At 40.2% G+C, this 21,590-nt stretch overlaps 1 protein-coding gene across 1 annotated transcript in view; it reads right to left on the reverse strand.

Annotated features, from left to right (window-relative positions):
• dync2h1 (dynein cytoplasmic 2 heavy chain 1) overlaps positions 1-21,590 on the reverse strand; it is a 134,503-nt gene that overhangs the window by 66,977 nt on the left and 45,936 nt on the right. Inside the window, exons 66-80 of the mRNA XM_070828709.1 lie at positions 21,077-21,203; positions 19,877-20,018; positions 18,336-18,445; positions 17,933-17,953; positions 17,243-17,341; positions 14,598-14,721; positions 12,850-13,013; positions 12,449-12,568; positions 10,755-10,889; positions 9,299-9,442; positions 5,635-5,724; positions 1,743-1,808; positions 1,598-1,648; positions 1,464-1,517; positions 1,075-1,206 (exon numbers count right to left, since the gene is read on the reverse strand). Of these exons, the coding sequence (XP_070684810.1) occupies positions 1,075-1,206; positions 1,464-1,517; positions 1,598-1,648; positions 1,743-1,808; positions 5,635-5,724; positions 9,299-9,442; positions 10,755-10,889; positions 12,449-12,568; positions 12,850-13,013; positions 14,598-14,721; positions 17,243-17,341; positions 17,933-17,953; positions 18,336-18,445; positions 19,877-20,018; positions 21,077-21,203 (1,579 nt within the window). The remainder of the gene's footprint in view (positions 1-1,074; positions 1,207-1,463; positions 1,518-1,597; positions 1,649-1,742; positions 1,809-5,634; positions 5,725-9,298; positions 9,443-10,754; positions 10,890-12,448; positions 12,569-12,849; positions 13,014-14,597; positions 14,722-17,242; positions 17,342-17,932; positions 17,954-18,335; positions 18,446-19,876; positions 20,019-21,076; positions 21,204-21,590) is intronic.

A 21,590-nucleotide genomic window follows, 5' to 3' on the forward strand; every position in this document is an offset into this window, starting at 1 on the left:
CAGTATCAAACCACATGTGAATTGGTGTTTTCAAAGATACAACCAACCTGTTTTTATTTCTGTTGTTATCAAGCTTTAATGGCCTGTCATTAGAGCCATCTGAGTAACAACTAGAGACGAGTGCACACCTTGGTCAAGGCTGTCCTCTCATCTAAATTTAAAGTGTCAGGACAAGTGAGTTATGGTGATTTGAACTTATTAGACTGATGCAGCGCTATCAATAGGCAAAATACCACCATCTATTAAAGCAGAAATGGGTGTGGCATGTACCAAAAGTTTCATCCTGAACCAACAAATCCAGGGAAAAACTAGAAAAATGTATTTAGTGGGCACCAGGTGAAAAAATTACAGTCAAGATGGCAAAGATAACAGAAGTGGGGATTTACTCGTGCTGTATCATGCGTGACGTCATAACATATCGGGTATGGAACTAATCTGCAGTTCGAACAAGACAAAACATTTCTATGGATATCAGTTTTGGAGCCACGACAAACAAATGGCACCATTTGTGCCTTATGTTCCATGATTTCAAACAGACATAGTTACAGCCCCTACCGGCCGGTTAAGGAGCATGAAGAGTCAACAGTCAATTGCGGTATAAAACTGTCACTAAAATAGATTTTTCAAAACTTGTGAATTGTTGCAACTGCGAGAGGTTGTTGAGCATACTGGCATAAATACAAAAACCGATCGGTCCAGTATTTTTAGAAATTAGCTGCAAACAGATGCGCACACACACAACCAAATGTATGATTCCTACCAGGCTGACACTTGGCAGAGATAAAAATAGCTTTGTTGCAGTCAATGAAATGAGCCAAATTGCAATGTGCTTTTTAATGGCCACATGTTGGCTACATCAGTTTTTCCCCTGACCCATGGATTAACTTTCCATCGAATTCAACTGAAATTTGTTAATTGAGAGAGAAACAAACTCTTAAAAAAGCTCAAAAATACTTTCTTGGCAGAAAACATAGCATTTTTAAGTGTGTGTGTAGACTCTTCATACACTCTGTAAATTATGATAAGTCGTTCCATTTGGCTGATGAAATGACTGGTTTTTGATTGAAGGCTGACCTGCTGGAAGGGAGTAATCTTCTTGGCAATGGAGGATGGGATTTCCTGTTCACATTGTGAGCTCTGCGAGAAGGACAGCCAAAGGTCTGAGTCACTCAAACAGAGGAACTGGTAGAGGGCTGGGAATGTAGTCTGTGAGAGAGGGGTGACAATATTTAAAAGGGTGAAAGATGGATCAAAAACTAATGTTAAGCTCAGAAAGGACAGTAAATCAACTATTACTGTTTATGTCTACTGGCTGAAGAAAATATGCTAAATAAATGTTTAAGATTATTAAGCATTATTCCTTATACTTATGTCATACAATGCATATGCAGCTGTTGATGTAATCATGTACATATGCTGTGTTGAGTGTGCATGTTTATGTCAGAGTGTATTTCAGTGTTTACTTTTAAAATGGCCAACGCTCCTTGCCTCTCCTGGTCAATCCATGAGGGAAACTCCTGCCGAGAGAGAAGACGTAAAAGTTCAAGACAGAAATATTACATTCTCATCTTCGGGAAAAAAACCACTGCACTCTTACCTCTTTTTTAAACATTTCTCCAACAATAGATCCATTGAAGACATCCCATTCCTATAGCAAAGAATGCTGTTAAAACATGGCAGGCCCAAATCTGAAACTTCTATATTCAATTTGCTTGATGTATTGAAGAACTGTAGATACTCACATTCTCCTGGAAGAGTTCGGGGTACATGCCTTTCACAAAGTGCATTGCAAACATCAACTGGTCAGCCTGAGACAGGGAAAGGAAGGAGGGAGAGATTAATACATAGATGGAATATGTCATATGAGAACAAGCTATTTTTTCCTGCTCAAACACCCAACTACAAACAGAAAAAGCAATGGTAGAGCAGAAAATGTTAGCATCTCTTCCAGACCGAGGACAAACACACTCATATTCCTACTGCATGATATGCAGTTCCTGCCTAACTAAAGGGCTTGTAAAGGCTCCCTACACACTGACAAAAACGTCCCAGGACTTCAAGAACTACACTGGCTGTTATATCATCCCTCCACACGCTCGTTCTCTCTCTTTGTGCCTGTGTCTCTTGCTCTCTCTTTCGCTGGTAGAGTTTGAGAGAGATAACAGAACCAGCCACTAATCAAGATGTTTATCCCATCCCACCCGGAGAGATGCGGAAGGACAGTGGCCAAGAGACTCCTGTGGATACGGTAAAAATAGCAGAAAAGGGAGAAATGGAGAGAAAGACATGAGAAAGAATGCAGAGAGCAAATATACATTTGCCACAAGCATGTTCACTTTTCTGTAATACTTTTAGACAATATGAACTTTTTGTGACTAAAGGCGTAACTAAATATGAGAAATACCCAATGTACTTTTCCATATATACCTGATTTATTACATTAACTAGATGTCTTATTTAGCTCTACAGTTACAGTACGAATTATGACGGACTCTATGACATTTGTACTCCAAATAATTATACCACAATACTTATTCAGCAAACGTAATAACAGTCTGCCAAATAACATTCAAACTGAAATACAGCCACACTGCCTCTGTGGCGACCACGTATACATATGTAAATCCACTTTATATACTTTAACTGGCTGGCAAGGAGAACCAAATTGGAAATAGCATTCAGTGATACTTCTCAGTGTTGTGTTTGTAAAGTGGCAATAAGTCAAACGGCAGTGTTAATCTAATCCATTTGGATATTCACAATAGCTGTTATCACTGCTACCAGATGTAGGCTTTGCTGCTGAAAAGGTACATAAGGGAGATTGTTGTCTATCTGAGAAACCATCTTTTCAGATGTGCTTATTGAATAGTGTCTGAATTACAATATCATTGAAAAAGATTAAACCTTTTTAGTCAGCATGTAATGATCAAATGGGATGATTTGGTGTTCTTTTACATCCACCTTATAGCGCATCGTAAACTACATGTGTCATACTAGCACAAGTACTAGAGTAATACTTGGGGAATAGTGCTATACTACATTTTCTGAATGCAATCCAATCTTGTGCCTCCTGTGTTCAACCTATGTTTCCAAACATACAGTAGGATCAAATCATGTGGGACCTTTGTACACCAAACCGCATGACCCACAGTGTTCTTCTGTCAAGCTGCTTACACAAGGCGCAAGCATGGGACATGGGTCAGATAGTATGTCACATAAACACTCAGTCAGCATCCCCGTACCTGCACCCACACCCACAAACCCAATATCTTTTTTTTTCTTTTCCAAGGAATAACATGGATTTCAGTCTCCTGCACACATAATGCTCTGTGAGTCTCTAGTTTTTTTTTCCTTTTTCCCCTCACAGTAGTTGTAGGCTCAGCTCAGTGTGTTCTGATCTTAAAGCCTTAGTTGCGATAAAGATTCAAAAATATAAATTGACGTATAAGAGAATCAGTAACAAACAAACAAAATAAAAGTACTTTCAAATGGGCAGATTCTATTCTGTGTTAGGCATCATACAAGAACTAAGTTTAAAAAAAGCAGGGTTTGTTTATAACTGAATACATTTGGATAGTCGAATATTTTCTTCCATTTAAAATGGTTAGACACATAAGGCAAACAAAATAAATAAAAAGGTGAGGGAGGACAAAGTGCAAGTATTTGTACATATTACACGTCTTCAAAAACCTTAATTGAGCATCTCTGCCTGTCACCATTAACAACATTATGTTGTGTACATTTGCCAACAGCTGTAGAAGCAGCTTGAGCTGCAGTGAGGCTAATCTTCAGGCTACATTTGGGCCGAAGCTTTCCACAATCATGGCCTCTTCCCGACCCTCTCCATCGTTCATCTCTTGATCTAATGTCTGGACGATTTACACCGAGCTGCCAAGTTCAACTCTATCCGCTGAAGTGACAGTGGACGTAGCTGTACAGAGACAGCCGAGCAATGTGATATGACTGATCAAGCAGACACTGGCACACTGTCCCGGTTTTTTGTGTGCCCGCTGGATCTGTGTGTTTATACGTCTGTGTGTTTTTTTATGAGTGTGTGCATATATGTGTCAGACAGAAATGAAGCAAAGAGAGTGCAATGAGGATAAAAGGCTGCGAGTGTTTGTGTGAGGTGCTGTCATACTGACACTGTGACAGGACAGGAACCTCAGTAGACAGTACAACCTGGAATGTGTCACCCTTCAGGCATCACTACAACTCAAACTACTGCATGTATTAAGAGATGCGTCCATTTTCTCACACACACACACACACACACACACACACTCGTACACAGTTAATCTCCTGAATGCTTATACCTGCCACCTTACAAATGCTTTGTTTTTTGCTTTTTTTTCCCCAAAGATGTTTACATCATGGTGCTTTCTAATCTCCATCTTCCTCTCCCCCACAAATGACCCTCTTCCTCTTCTCTGCCACTAATCTTTCCTCATTTTCTGTCCTCTCTCGCTCATTATCCACCTTTATCTTTTCCCTGGACCCACCTCTCTCCTCTCCCCCTTGAAGTTATCTTCTTTGTAACACAGACAGAGGTGCTAACAGGAGCACTGATGGAGTAGACCAGTGTTTCCTCTCTGCTAATAACTGGGCTGTTGCTGTCTATGCATGCGTGTGTGTGAGAATGTGTGTGTGTGTATGTGTGTAAGTGGTGGGCTGTGTATAGACATGATCAGCAGTTAACAGCTACCCTGAACCTGCCTGAAACTGCTATTAACACACAGGGAACAATCTCACACACACACACACACACACACACACAAGAATAAGAAATTACATTTACCATTTACTGCCCGATCAATGTAATGATTGCTTTGTAGGTCAATATTTGACACTTCATTACTGTGGTAGTTGCAGGGGTTTGATTGCATAAGCGTGTAAATGTATGTGTTTATCTGATTGTGCATTTGGTCTAAACGATCAATAAAAATACTACTTAACTACTACTTTCTACCGCCCAGTTACAAGGATTTCAGTGCATCTGCAGGAGACAAACAAACTTTGTTACTAGTAAAGAAATTAAAATAATACTTTTAGCCTGTCAGTTTAAAGCATTGCATTGTGACTGTCTACAAGGTTCCTGTGCTATTTTAGTTGTTCAGTCCATTTTTCAGTTTGAGCTATGCTATGCTAAACTGCCTAATAAGCTAAATAAAAAAAGAAACGTCTACTTGTGTTTGTAAGATTAATTAAGTCTACTTTGTTTGCAGAATCAACTTATTGAACAAAATTATCTACTTATTCATAACAATATTAGGTAGCGTGGGAATTTTTTAGAGAGATGCCTTTGGCTCACGATCAGTCTGTGTGTCTGATTGTTGTGTTCAGATTAGCATCCCATCATTTGAATCAACCTGACAAGAAACAACCAGGCAAAATTCAAACTGTTGTGACTTGTTTAAATAATTTATTATGATAAATAAAAATATATTTCAAAACAGGCTGATCCTATTTTGCAACACACACCCATCAGACGGTTTACATCAAGCCAAATTCACTCGCTCGCTCACTTGCAGTCACTACCCACTTATCATCTACACAAATCATCGGAGCCATGACAGAAGATTTTAGAGATGCTGAAAACCACATTATTTTTCTGTGCGTAAGCATGTGTGTTACCTTGAAAAGTGAACGACAGACGTACTCGTACACCATATTCTTCAAGCTGGCCTCCAAAGCAGCAATCCTGGCTTCAGTATTCTCTGCTTCCTAAAATGCACACACACACACACACACACACACACACACGCACACACACTTAACTGATGATTTGCTGTCACTGAAGAGATATAGAGGGTTTTTTTTTCTCAGTTTTAACAAAAATGATACAGTATATGTGCTTTCCATTCTTGCTAAATTAACTCTAGGTGTCTGAACAGTGATGAAATTAAAAGGTTAGCAGTGATATTTTTATTCAAACATGTTGTCCTTCTGTCACACCAGGGTAACATGAATGTCTTGAGCTTGTTCAACAGTCATAGGCACAAAAAGTAGAAGAATATTTTGGGCTAGGATGGTACAATAGTAAAACTGCATACAGTATAGAATGGAAACGTTCCTTTGATACACAAGAGCAATAGAGGAAGAGGAGGAAAAGCCAACAGTGAAACATTAGAATGAGCATTACAATTAGACATATAGAGAGAGGCAGAGAGGTGAGGAAATGGTGAGGAATTCCAGATGGATTTCTCTCTTTTTCCTCATATTCCCAATTCAGCATGTCGGTCCTTCTGTTTCTCCTGCTTGAACTTCTTGTTTGAGGTGTGCTGCAAGCATGTGTTTCATGTAAAAGCCTGTTTAGTGAGCGCAAGTTAGCACATCGTGTATACAGTGCCTGTGCATAGACACGGGGGGGGGGGGGGGGGGGGGGGGGGGGGGGGGGGGGGGTGGTATGTCACGCGCATAACAAAACACACAATAAAGTGCATAATATACTTTTTAATTATTACATTGTATATTATGCACTTTATTTCTATTATTATCACATTATATAATACAACCCACCATAATGCAGAATCAGTGGGAGCCCTGAGCTTGTTTCCCTGCAACTAGACGGTCCCATCTGGGGGTGACGTGAGAACGTGATGCCCGAAGTGTGTTTCTTATCAACTTTGGTAGACTCGTCAGCCTGGATTGCGTACCACGGTGACTCATTAATCCTCTCTAACAATTGTGCCTCAGTGTCCTCTGCTATTTCATCAGTTCTTCGCGTTATAGTGCTAGCCGAAAGAGGAACCTGTTCTACCTTTTTAACTGCAGTCTGTCCTTAAAGTTCACAGCTAATGACCTCAGCAGCAGGCAGGATCAACTCCTCACCAAGGGCTTCTTAGCTTTAGCAATGCGGTTAGCTACTAAGAATGGTGCTCTCAGTGCAGATACATTTGAAGAAGTGGTGGCCTTCAGTAAATGCTTCTGTCCTTCGTGTTCACTTTTTTTTAATGCCGGGTTCTTGGTCTATGTGGCGACACAGCCACATATTATTACAGAGCGGACTTGGAGCCGTAATTTAAGTAGGACTCTTGGTATTTTCTTTCAAATGCAGCTTTCTTTTTGGTGGCACTCTTGGAGTCTTCTGCTGTCTCATCATTGGGTCTTCCCCTTTTCAAAGAAGCTCTCCAGCGACATTTGTTTTTTACTAATTCTTGCTTGGGTTAGCTTGTGGGCATGAAAAATACTGCAACTGAGACAAGCGCAAGAAAGAGGCGCGCGGAAAGAAGTGGTCATTTTTCAAAATAAAACACCCTGCAGACTGATGTAAATAAAATAAAAATACAAGTTTTTATTCTTTCTGTGCGGCCTGGTACCAAATGATCCACGGCCCGGTACTGGTCTGCGGCCCAATGGTTGGGGACCCCTGTGCTAAGGTATTTGAGTGTATGCGTGTGAGCAAATGAGAGTACTGTTCCATGTGTTATGTCAGACATGAGGTTAAAATTTTCCTCCAGATCCTAGGAACCATCTGCAGCTTATGGCAAATTAAATTTAGTCATTCAATACAACAAACAACCAAAAGATAGATAGGGAGAGAGTGTCCATGATTCAATGCAGTATTCTGACTACTCTTAGTGACTTGTGTGTTCACAAGCCTATCTGCATGCACATGTACACACGCGCACACACACACACACACACAACAGTGGTGACCAGCTGCTGCCTGGTGACATTCTTGGATGACAGCACTGGCTCTAACAACCCACACAGGATTTGGGGAATTAGTGCTCAATCTCTCAACCCAATGCCTGTGTGCCTGTGTGTGCCTGTGTGTGCCTGTGTGTGCCTGTGTGTGCATGTGTGTGCATGTGCGTGTGTGTGCTCGGGTTATCAGACAGTGTTTAGGGCTCAGATGGAGAACAGCAGTGCGACAGTCTGTGTTACAAAGACTGTCCATGATGCTCTCCAGCTGCACAGGTCAGACTGAGATAATCTCACTGAAGAAAACAAAAATGAGCTGAAATAAATCAAGATGAACTCAACTGAAATGAAATCATCTCAAATAATCTAATGTAAGTCTATGGAATCTAAAATAAACTACACTGATGTAAATAAAACACAAAGGAGTGCAGTATTACTGTCGCCATATATGTATTGTCCAGTTTGTACAAATAGACTAGTAATAACATTATTTGATTAAATGTTTATATCTTAGTTAAAGTAGAATAAATGAATAATAGCCATTTTCTGCTGTTCCTCTACATGCACAAGCAAAGAAAAGCTTGAAAGATGTACGATCTCGCCTCACAAAGTCATTTTCACGAGTTGCTGCATCTTCACATTTAAGTATGGCAGCACTTTAATGTCTCATAGTGAAGGACACTATAGCAGGTACCAGGAAGAAGATTCTGTTTTAATTTGCACTTTAAAAAGCAACCCCTCCATCATGGATGGATTTTCTTGTTGTCTAGCCAATATTAGGAAGCGAAGTTGTAATCGATTTGTTTTTAAAGGCATAATGGGAAATATGTAGAGAAATACATTACAGTATGTTATATACTGGGCTATTTCTTGCCTCTGAGCAGTTGCCAGGCAATCGCTGATTTTTTTTTTTTACAGAATCAATGCAGTGGTTAGCTGGCTAATGTTAGGTAAGTTAGCTAACAACATCATTAATCAGAGACCAAGCGTCATACTGTAATCATGCCGACAACAGATTACAAAAAATGTATGTCATTATAAAGATAAGGAGCTGTGTCTTTACTTATGTCTCTATAAATATAAGGCAAGTATATTCACAATTATAGGCATCTTTACTGATTAGCCATGCTGTTAGCTAGGTAGCTTGCTAACCACTGTAATGATTCTGAGGTAATTTATCCTGTTTCAGTGCGGAAGATTTTGATGCAAGGAAGTCCTTTTTACAGATGTTGTAGCTAAAATTAATGAATACTTTTGTTGTGAACTAGCTTGTTTGTCTTAATGCAACAGCAGGGTAAAATTCATGTGAGCACTGTGGGACACATATAGCTGTCCTTTGGCCAGAGAATACGTCAGGACAGTGGAGTGGGTTATGGCAGAGGTGCACTGGAAAAAGTAGAAATGTGAGTGGGTGCTTCACGTCAAGTTGTGTTAGCCTTTCTGTCAAGGCTAGCAAACTGTACAAAAAAATCGACTTTTGAGTGTGCACATTAGTATTTTTGTTGAGATGAATTATCTTCTATTAGTGTAGCTCCATGAAGGTGCTGTATTAATGCTGGTTTGGTTCAGGGGCTTTTATCTTACATTGGTGCAAGATAAACATGTTAAAACACTGCATGTGCTATATAAGAGTTGCGTGGAATCAATTTACCTTCTTGGCCTGAAGAGCCCTTTGGAAGAGACGCAGAAAAGAAGCAAGGCTGAAACGGTACATGTTGTTGATCTTCGACAGGTCTGTGATGACAAAATACATCTTGCTGGCACTCTCTGCAAGAGGTAGATAGGCATCCCGCTCCTATAAAAAAAAGAAGGAAAAAAAGGGGGGGGGGGGGGGTAAGAAAGAAACCGGCAGAAGCAGCAGAAAAAGAACCACAGATGTTTTAAGAGTTACAGATAATACAACAGATGAATGGATAGCAGGGAAAGTGACTTATATGAGGATGGATAAGCAGAAAAGTAAAACAGAGGAATTTTATTTCAATCAAGATTGAAGGAGAGAGAAATAGAAAAGAGATTAGACAGAAGGAGGTGTGAAAATATAAGAAATGTGAGAAAAACGGGGGGGTGCATTTGAGAAAGACAGAAACCAGGGCTAGATAAATAAATAGAAACAAGTGAGAGAAAAGTACACAACAGTTCTGGTGTAACAGTGCGCCCTAGAGGATGATTATATAGTGCATCTACAGTAGCGTGCATCTGTGCAATCTGATGCTGGGAGCAGTTTGTGCAGTCAGTCCTTATGAGTTTGTTTATCTGTGCACCACTCAAATGGGTTGAAATCCTTGAGCCCAAATACTAGACAATACTGCATGAATGTAAAAAAGTGGCCTACATTTTTCAAAACTGAAAAATTTCATAAAAGTACTGAATATAAGATGATGCTTTTTTTCAAGGAAATCATCATCTTACATTTGCAAACTGGGCATAATCATCATTATACATTCTAAACATTCTGTGTTTGTCTTTATCTCTGACTGCTGTTATCTGTCATATGCTTCCCTCTACGTTAGTCTCTCTGTCGTCAGCACTTGCTTTCTGTCTCTTTCTCTCTGTCACAGGCCTCAAACTCCATCCCTGCTCTCTCTCTCCTACATCAGTAGGTTGAGTATAGCAGTCATTGTGAAGGGAAATACCCAACTAAAGCAGCTACTTATCAAGGGGGCAGATAATGCTTGGTTATTACACTACAGTAATCAAATGGTCAATACTGATTGTCTTTGAAATGGTATTCAAATTGAATTAGAAATACCACAAGTAAAAATAACCTTGATTGAAAATGTCACTGTTTTATGTTTAGTTCATTTTAACAGTGGATCACTGAAATGAGACAATGTATTTAGAGATGTCACACACACCACATATACCCGCCTTTGTTTTTTTCTGAATAGTTTTAATTGTCAAAAAATCCCTGAAAGTCCAGAGGATTGGTTTGTCAATGAAAGTTACAGCTCTTTTGATTCATTCCTGTCAGCTTGTGAGTCATTAAGGAGAGCTTACCACACAAACATCTTTAACTACTTAGGCCAGAAAACACTGTTTTCATGCCATTTTTTCAGATTCCGTGTGTGTGTGTGTGTGTGTGTGTGTGTGGGCCTGAAGTACAGTACCTGGTCCAGGGATGCCTGCAGCCTGTGTGATTCCACTAATGACTCCTGGATCAGGGCACTGCTTGCCTTGGTCTGGTTCAGACTGTCTATCAGCTCCCTGTTCTCCAGAATATTACCCTGAGCTGTAGCCAGGGTCTGAGACAGGAAATAGACAGACAAATGGGCACACAGGTACAAACAAAAGATATAGCAAGGATTAGACACGGTCAGAGTGGAACTGATAAGTGAGGGAGGAGGATCAGAGAGGGGTGGGGAGCTGCACAGAAGGTATGACAGAGAGTCATATTGTCATGTATCTGTCAATTGGCTGAAATCTGTGATCTGATTAAAGTTGCAGGAGCAAGAGGTGTCGCTTTAGAATATCCTTATGCAGGGCTTTTTTTAAGCTTTCATTGAGTGCTATGAATCGCCCACCACATCCCATGGAATGTATTCTCTGAAACGAACTGATAAAATTTATTCAAATAAATTCAACTAAAATAGATGAGAACGCATTGGAGCATGGAAATGTCAAGTTGAATATGCTCCTACAATTCTAGAATAATTACATGTCTAGTACCACTGAAGCACTGACATCCTGCTTTTGGCACTATCTGTGTGTGTGTGTGTGTGTGTGTGTGTGTAGGTCCAAATTACCCTTACACTGCGTGCACAAAAATGATCATTAGGTGTCATTATGTCCATCAACTGTGTGGTGTGTGTTTGATTGTGACGGTGTCTATGCATTAAGCTTTGTATGTTTTTGCCTTGAAGTGCAGGCAGCTCCATTAAGTATGTGGCCGTAAACAATCTGTTTGATGTTTCAGCTTCATATTCTCTTAACTGTGGATGTAACTTGAAATAACACCTAGAAGTCTAAAATACGAGTAAGAGAAAACAGATGCGACGCTAGAAAGTTTGCAATTTTACTCCCAAATAACATTATTTAAAACCTTCGACCTCCAGAAGATTTAATAAAGCATTTGCAGAAAGGTAATTTTGATTTAGTTGTGGTTGCTATCTGTTTTGAAGGTACAAAAGACACCTCAAACTAATGACTAGATATTTTGATTCTCTGTAAAAGCTCTAAAATGGTATGATTAATAATGGAACACATATCCACAAATTCAGCCTGACCTAAAAGTACAGTTATTAAAGTAAGCTAAAGTAACCCACTGATTAAGACGGTTGGGTGGTGGAGGAAAAAGCACCCCTACCACCACAGAGACATGGGTTCAAGTCCCAGCAGTGATCCTTCCGGCTTGGCTGAGTGCTTCATCAAACACATCTGGCAGTGTTCACGGGAGGGAAGCCAGTGACAGATCACATCCTTGTTGCAGCACTAGCAACTCCTCCTGCGTGGTCTGTACACACAGTCTCCTTCTGCTTACTACAACCTCCTCAGACTAACAGTGGGAGTTAGCAGCAACAAGGTCTGCAGTGCAGAGTGAACTGAGCGTTCCAAAGCGAGAGCAAGGGAACGTGCACACTGATTTTTTAATATTGGATAAATGTACATTATTATCACTAGGGTATATAATTGTTCTTTTGTGGGTACAAATGATAGAGGTATTGTATATACATAATACAAGCTCTCCACATACTCGAAACAAACAAGTGCTCCAAAAGGTAGAAAATAAAGCCCCAAAAAACAAGTACACTAAAAGGTAGAATTCTCCTCTACTTTGCTCTCACAGTGTATGCTGCATGTGTACCTCTAACAGCGACTCCTCCAACTGAGCCAGCTGTATTTTCTTGTCTTCCTCTTGTTGTAATAGTCTTGTTTTTTCAGTCTCCAATTCTGGCTTCTCCTGCTGGATGGTCAAGGCTAGCAGCTAATGCAAGGACACACAAAGAAATAGGCGAGTGGGTGTCCATAGAAACAAACACAGTATAGCTACAACATACAGTGGATACCCTCTATGTACTCTATATACTCTTTTATTTAATTTTATAAATGGTTCCATTTTACAAAACACCACCACAAACTATGGCCTCACACACCATGGAGTTTAACCAACACTGCTACAACTACAAAATGAGCAGAGATCCGTAAGGATACTATTCACTAGGCTATGAGAGTAGATTGTGTATGCATGAGGGTTAAGTAGTTTACCTGTCCCCGCAAGCCTGCCCTGGTGGTAGTGAAGTTGACCTCAGTAACCACAGAAACAGCATCAGGAGGGATGAAGGGGGTGGGATTTCGTGTTGCCATGAAGAGACGGAAGTCCTCGTTGTAATCTATAACCTTGTCTCCTATCTGAACCACATATCTCGGACCTGTGCATTTGCACGTGTGTCGAAGTCGGACAGAAAGAAAGAGAGTCTCTGTTAAATGATATAATGTATCATAAAGCCTTGTCACTTTATCTTCAGTGGTCACTATTATTCATGTCCTCACCCTTTAGCTTTCCCCTCTGCTCTGTCTTCTAGAGGTCTGCAATGCAGCACTGCCATGCCTTTGTCTTGCCTTTTTCCCCCATCCTGTTCAACACCACTTTTAAGTGGATAACTTGCCCTTTCTCACACTTTCTCTGCCCCCACTCTTTCAATTCAGCTTCAAATAGACAACCGCCTCACCCTGCATGATTCATAGCCTTATGAATCATCCTCATTTTCACAGGTATGCTTCCAACCTCTGTTTACACATACCCACATGATTAATGTAACAGTGATTGCTATGCAATTATCTAAGACACAAAATTAAAATATCACAAGTGAATTTAGAAGGGCAGATTCGAGGACAGTCATGCATGAACACAAGATGTATTTGTGTGAATTGCTTTTTAATTTTACTATAAAATGCCAAGTAGCATTTATTCATAAAATAGAATGAACAAAGCAGTACAGAGTACATCTGTATGCAGATTTTGTACACTACGTATCAATTTCTAATAACTGCAATGTATTTCAGCTGTCTGAATTCTTCAGTGGCTCAAACAAGCACTTATACCATCACCTCATAAAATGACCATAACCACTTGCTTTTTAACTTTGTTAAGCACATAAAACACACAAACACATAAATATATAGAAATAATTCATGTGTGAAGAGCCACACGTTGTAAATAATGAAATCAGTTATCTCCTGTGCCAAGAGGAATTATGTCTTTTAAGTATGTCACCCAGAACATGTTTGATGTGTGTGTGTACTTTATGTATGCATCTATGTATATGTGTGTCATAAATATGAACCTACAAACAACTGAATCTAAGGGCTGACACATAATCTGAAAAATAATGTATTTGCTCTGTATACTTCTTTCTATACACCCAAGAGAGAGAACTCAACAAATAAACTCCTGAGAAACTACCACCGTCTCTGAAGGATCCTTCTGGACTTGTACAAACAATAAAAACTGACACATAAAAATCAATTCTTTTTTAGGCACCAAAGAGTGATCACATGACAGCACTGGTAGTGTGACAAACTCAATTTCTTATCTAATTATCTGTGTTTATCCATCCTCCTCTTTGTTCACGCTTTGCTTTCCCGAGTCATCTGTAATGCTACCCCACAGTATGCTCATTAACTGTGGCAACAGCCTTTCCCAAATATGGAGTCACAGTTTATTCTTTTTGGAGAAAATAAGTGGGGTTTGATCATAATCTGTTCTTATGGCAGGCATGTTTAAATGCTTCACTTGCTGCCAGTGAGAATCCTCAATGCCTCAACATAAAACTGAAAGGTTTGATATATTAAACCCCTTAAAATTGACATTCTGATAGACTAAATGAGACGCAGAGTGCATTAAAATGCTCATATTTTCACACTTCTGAGGTAAGAGTAGAGAACCTTAAAAGTAGTGATGCAAAAAACAATTCTTTTTCCCACACCAACTTTGTTTGTGAGTGTGTGCGTACCCTGTGCTATGAGGTCTCTCCTCAGCAGTGGGTAGAGCACAGGTTCAACTCCATCCATCTCTTGGATAATAAGAGTTTTTCCAAATCTGACCGCCAGCTCCAGGGATGTCATGAAGTTACTGTCCTATGGAGAGCAGGCGCATAGACATGGAATTGTAAGTATTATTTTAATACCAGTGTTAGTTAGTGGCATAGTCTGTAACATATTTTATCAATATCATTACTGCCCCCAAAATAATTCATCAGTTACTGTATGAACAACTCATTTAAGAGTTCCTTTATTGAAACCCTGTAGCCACTCATCAGTGGGTTTTTCACATGACTGATTGTCCTTTAAGTTAACTAAGGCACACACTGAAGGTCATCTTGCTCAGTCCGCCATGTGTGCATTGTGGCTCTACAGCGGTTATGTCATGACAAAATTTGTCTAAACTAGCACATTAACGTTATAAATCCTCTTAAATGTTAAATGCAATATAAATCTATATGGTTGGCAATGGCGACAACAAATACAAATACAATTCAGAAAACAAATAAAAATAGTAACATACACCCCTTTAATTTGTATTATATATATATATTTTTTCATTTAATGTGAATAGACCACTTACTGCAGACATCTAATCATAGCAAAAGAGATGATTTAGATAGATTTATATATATACAGTACAGGCCACCTGGACACACCTTCTCATTCAATGCGTTTTCTTTATTTTCATGACTATTTACATTGTAGATTCTCACTGAAGGCATCAAAACTATGAATGAACACATGTGGAATTATGTACTTAACAAAAAAGTGTGAAATAACTGAAAACATGTCTTATATTCTAGTTTCTTCAAAGTAGCCACCCTTTGCTCTAATTACTGCTTTGCACCCTCTTGGCATTCTCTTGATGAGCTTCAAGAGGTAGTCACCTGAAATGGTTTTTCAACAGTCTTGAAGGAGTTCCCAGAGATGCTTAGCACTTGTTGGCCCTTTTGCCTTCACTCTGCGGTCCAGCTCACCCCAAACCGTCTCGATTGGGTTCAGGTCCGGTGACTGTGGAGGCCAGGTCATCTGGCGCAGCACTCCATCACTCTCCTTCTTGGTCAAATAGCCCTTACACAGCCTGGAGGTGTGTTTGGGGTCATTGTCCTGTTGAAAAATAAATGATGGTCCAACTAAACGCAAACCAGATGGGATGGCATGTCGCTGCAGAATGCTGTGGTAGCCATGCTGGTTCAGTATGCCTTCAATTTTGAATAAATCCCCAACAGTGTCACCAGCAAAGCACCCCCACACCATCACACCTCCTCCTCCATGCTTCACGGTGGGAACCAGGCATGTAGAATCCATCCGTTCACCTTTTCTGCGTCGCACAAAGACATGGCGGTTGGAACCAAAGATCTCAAATTTGGACTCAGACCAAAGCACAGATTTCCACTGGTCTAATGTCCATTCCTTGTGTTTCTTGGCCCAAACAAATCTCTTCTGCTTGTTGCCTCTCCTTAGCAGTGGTTTCCTAGCAGCTATTTGACCATGAAGGCTCCTCTTAACAGTTGTTCTAGAGATGTGTCTGCTGCTAGAGCTCTGTGTGGCATTCATCTGGTCTCTAATCTGAGCTGCTGTTAACTTGCGATTTCTGAGGCGGGTGACTCGGATGAACTTATCCTCAGCAGCAGAGGTGACTCTTGGTCTTCCTTTCCTGGGGCGGTCCTCATGTGGGCCAGTTTCGTTGTAGCGCTTGATGGTTTTTGCGACTGACACATTCAAAGTTTTTGCAATTTTCCGGACTGACTGACCTTCATTTCTTAAAGTAATGATGGCCACTCATTTCTCTTTACTTAGCTGATTGGTTCTTGCCATAATATGAAGTCTAACAGTTGTCCAATAGGGCTGTCGGCTGTGTATCAACCTGACTTCTGCACAACACAACTGATGGTCCCAACCCCATTAATAAGGCAAGAAATTCCACTAAGTAACCCTGACAAGGCACACCTGTGAAGTAAAAACCATTTCAGGTGACTACCTCTTGAAGCTCATCAAGAGAATGCCAAGAGTGTGCAAAGCAGTAATCAGAGCAAAGGGTGGCTACTTTGAAGAAACTAGAATATAAGACATGTTTTCAGTTATTTCACACTTTTTTGTTAAGTACATAATTCCACATGTGTTCATTCATAGTTTTGATGCCTTCAGTGAGAATCTACAATGTAAATAGTCATGAAAATAAAGAAAACGCATTGAATGAGAAGGTGTGAACATTGATTAACGTAATCTTGTGATTTGTTTAATCAACAACTGAACAGATTGAGCAGAGAGGTGAAAGTGGATTAATAAAATTCTCAGTGGCTGCAACTCATGATAAGGGTACACTAATGGACTTAAAACAGACTTGCATTCATCAGAGAAGAAGATAAAGATCAATTAAGGAATCTAAGGAGACACTTCAAAGAAATGTTTGATGGGAATTGCTTTACAGGCTCCTTCTGACATAAAAGTTAGCTCACTCATAGCGTAGATTCAGGGTTGATTGATTTGAACAAAACATGTCACCAGTGTGCATCAGCGTGACAATGAGTTTGCAAATGCAGCGGAATAGTTAATGACCTGTATCATGTGTTCTTCAAATTGTGTGTGTGTGTGTGAGCGTGTGGATGTTTACCTGTTGGTTGATAACCTCGAGTCTGTGCTCTTTGAGATGTGTACGTAGCCACTCTGTAGCTCGGGACGACGGGTCGATAAGGAAAGGACAGGCAACACTCTGAGTACAGAACAATGACATTGGACTTCGCTTCAGGTTACATTGTTTTAGGGGTAGATTTAGAAGGAAAAGGGCTCAGTTACTGAGAGAAACGAGTTGTGGTGTGTATGTTGTTCAGTCCTCATTTACCGTCCACATCCACCGATCATACATCTCACTGTCATGCTTATCAACTGGTGCCACTCCTATGCCAGGCAAAGGAATGAGGTCCACCACCCTCTTGTTGTCCTGTGCTCTTCTATTTCATGGTCTCTTGGTCAACAATTCTCTTTATCAAACCATCTCTAAGGTGTTTATTTGTCCATTTATTTTCACCAGTCCTTTCTTGCTCTGTGTACTGATAGAAGTAACCCTGGTCTTATCTTTTTATGTGGCATGGACATCTACACATATATCCCATTGATCTCCTTCATAGTCAACTGCTAACTCAGGGAATACATTTACCACTTTAACTAAAATTATTTTTCAATATGCACACAAAAAAAAAAATGTAAATGAGACACACACAGAGAGAAGTGAAAAGAAAGAAATAGGCTAGAGGCTACACTAAACTAAGTGTGGGCTACGGAGGTGAATGGAACAGCTTCTTACCCGTAACTTGAGTGCATTGATCTGAAGGCAGCAATGGTAAAAACAACACAAACACAATACAGACAAATGGAGCACAGATGAATGGCTGGTTGAGACTGGTTGCAGTCTCTATATTAATAGTAAATTAATATAGAGACTGTAAGTTAAGCTGTAGCTATATATTACACTAAAAAATGCACTCAATGCATAATACAATGACTCATTCTCAGCTAATACAAAAATTGTTTTCAATAACTTCAGCCTACCAAACACTAAATGAACCAGGTGTGGAAAGAGATAGAAATTGGTGATTAAATTGCTTTAATAACATCATTTTGTGTCGAAGCAGATCTGTAATCAAAGGCATTAAAACAAAAGTAGATAGATTAAAGAGGTTTGACAGACAGCCAAATGGATGTCTAACCTGTAGTATGACGAGTGCATTCTCCATAGAGAGGTCATCAGATGGCAGCCCTTGACTCTTCCAGATCAACTGCTCACTCTCCGAGCACAGGAATGACCGCAAGTCAAACTCTGACACAAACACACACGACACAAATGCACATGCTTATCTGCTGCTTTACTCATTAAAATAGTGTTGGTAATTAAAACTGATATGCTGCAGTTAAAGCTCAGGTAAGCAGTTTATTTTTTGTGTAATTGGGAAAAATCCATAATAACCTCTCAGCATATTAGTATATCGGGTGGTCCAAGAGAAAATCAGAACCAGAACACCATTTCTGCACCTCCTCTTGGCTCTGTTTTTAGGCTTTAGAAAATCTAGCCCGTGATAGACGACTTAAGCCAATCACAGGTCCTCTCAGAGCGAGAGCGTTCCTATTGGCTGCTCTACAAACACAGATGTGCATGGACATCCTTCCAGAAACCGGTGAAAGCCTGATTCAATGGAAAATCCTGCAGAAAAAGTTGCTATTGTAGCATTGGCAACAATCATCTACACTACAAAGCAACCCAAACAAAGAAAGACAGGCTTATCAAACCGAGTTTAACAGAGAAGATGACAATAATGAAGTGTCTCAGAGATGGAGAGCTGTTAACCTCATTTAACTTTATTTTCCTTCAATAACTAATTGTGTTGCGTCGGTTCATTAGGTTATGTCATGGATGTAATGTTATTATACGACCTGTTACAATACATGTGTTGTGCGTAGATTTACCATAAAATCTGGCGATGAGAGGCTATGTTGAATAGTTTAGCCTCCTGCTAACCATAATGTCAGCCGAAGGCTCGTGGCTGCAGTTAATTGCAGAAGGAGAACTGTATTTTTCAAATTCCAGATTTCTGACTCCCCAAGATTTAATGGATGCTCCAGCAAGTCCCAATTAGGCAATAGTGCTTAAACACATTATATTTCACTTTAAATAGGGTCACTTAGTGATCGTGACAATGAAGTCGTGGAGAAGCCATTCAATGGACATTAGGTTTTAGAAAGCATAGTGGCTCAAGTGGATTACTCAGCAGTTTGGGATCTACGTGCGCATCTGTAGCCCTCTAGAAAAGAGGTTGCCAAGCAAAATTACATGGTCGGGCTACTAATGAGACAATAATTATTGCTGAAAGAGACACATTTTATAGGTTCATTTGTGTGGATGGAAAACTCATACCTGAATAGAGAAGTGAGTAAATTGCTTGGAAAAACAGGATTACTAAATACTGTCATTCTTAATGAGTGAGAGAGTGAGTTTTTATATGCAAGTACCTGTTAGGTTATTCCTATCATTAAAAAAGGTGTTTTTCAACTGAAGACAAAACACCAACACGATTGGGAAGTTTTAAGTTTAACTAATGTTGCTTTAGGGTTGTATACTTATGTATCATATAAATCCCCACAGTGCATTGTGCTGTGTGTGTGGATACAGCATTTGCATAGGCTGTTTAGCACAAAAGTTGGCATATGCTGGCGGTAGTGTGTTCGCCTGAACGATTAGTGGTAATATATTTACTCTGTAGTCCAGATTGAGCCATCCATTTCTCTAGACAGTGTCTTCTACGGTCTTCAGGAGCTGCAGACAGATAGGTGATGAAGGCTGCAGCAAGCATGGCCCTCATAGGGAGCGTGTCCAACTCGTTCTTTATCTCAGACATCTGATAGAAAGAGAGACAGAAAAAAAAGACAAGACAGAGGAGGGGGAGGGGTAGACAGATGGGCGATTAGGGTGAAAAAAGTAAGAAAAGAGAAAGTCAAGCGATGGAAGGGCATCACAAGGATTGGGAGGAATCATACAGAAGAATGTAAAGAAAGGTGGCAATGAAAGACGAGAAAGGTAAGTAGCTTGACCACTTTCTCTCCTCCAAGCTTACAAATGTAAACCAAAATCGTAGCCCCAAATAATCCAAAAAATTCCAAACTGATTCTGACAAGAACACAAGATAAAAGTAACCTACAAATGCAAGAACACACTCACACACTTGCACATTATCAACTAATGTGACATAAGTGCTGTAATTTCTGGGTTGATCAGTATTCCTTTAAGGAAGTCTAGTAGAATTTCAGGGAATGTCTGGCAAATAACTTCGCATCAGGCTTATGAAGCCTTATGACCCCTAAAAGCGCACATCTCTGCAGCTGAAGTTTTTCAGGACCATGTTGTCATGTAGTCTAGTTTACTGTATCAAAACTGTCAAACATCTGCCGCATTTTAAACTTTTAAAACCCAAAACATGAGTCGATTTCTGCACTACATCCTCTGTAGCTGTGTACCTCTCTTTTTATGTGGTTCTCTCTTCCTTCGAAACACTTAAATAACTTGGAGGCATCAACATATAGTGAACCACAGTTACTGCATAGTGTGCAAAAGAGTTGGGGATGAAGTGTGTGTTAGTATATGGAAATACGTGAGGAGAGAGTAAACTGGCTCTTTGGTGTGGGCCTTGAGGGAGGCAGTGGATGTGAGGGTTGTGTGTGCCAGTGTGTGTGTCAGGAAGAGATTGAGTGTTTTAATTAAGGTGCAGACAGATGCTGTAGAGAGGAGTAAAAACAGCCAGAAGGGACTCAAGACAGCAGGATGCATCCCCCTGTCAAACACACACACAGACACACACACCTCCTGTTGCTCTTACATGGTAAATGAGCCTCTTTCTTAGTAAATGTGTATAACCTCCCACACCAATACACACATCAGCGCACTCATACATCAAACTACCTGTGCGTTCCATCGCGTGTGTTCCCCGTCCAGTTGTGAAATGAGCTGCTGGGCAGCAGTGATTGTGCCCTGAGCTTTTGTCACCTCAGCCTCCAATTTTGCTGCCTCTGTAGTGTGACACTGAAACCTGAGGAAAGAGTAAGGAGGGCAAATATGACAAATTCCATATGCCATGGAATTTGGCATATTTACAGTGCAATATGAGGTGAGGTGACACAAGGTATCAACGGAGGGGAGAGGAGAGGAGAGCTAACTAACTCTCTTACTCACATAGGTAAGAAATAAGAAAGGATTATATAAAACAGGGATGAATCAGATGATAAATGGCAGGACTGATGGTTGGCAAGAGCAAAAGCTGAAGATGTTGGAGAGAACACAAGGGCGCGACCACACCTGCAGTTTGAAGTTCACTTTTGTTGAACTGTGACCTGATAAGTACTGAGTGGTCACTATCCAGCCAATTTAAAAGACGGTGCCAAAGACTCTCCCTCCCTGCATTCAGGTGAATGTTTAT

The sequence above is a fragment of the Pempheris klunzingeri genome, chromosome 4, assembly GCF_042242105.1.
Source record: "Pempheris klunzingeri isolate RE-2024b chromosome 4, fPemKlu1.hap1, whole genome shotgun sequence".
NCBI lineage: Eukaryota > Metazoa > Chordata > Actinopteri > Acropomatiformes > Pempheridae > Pempheris > Pempheris klunzingeri.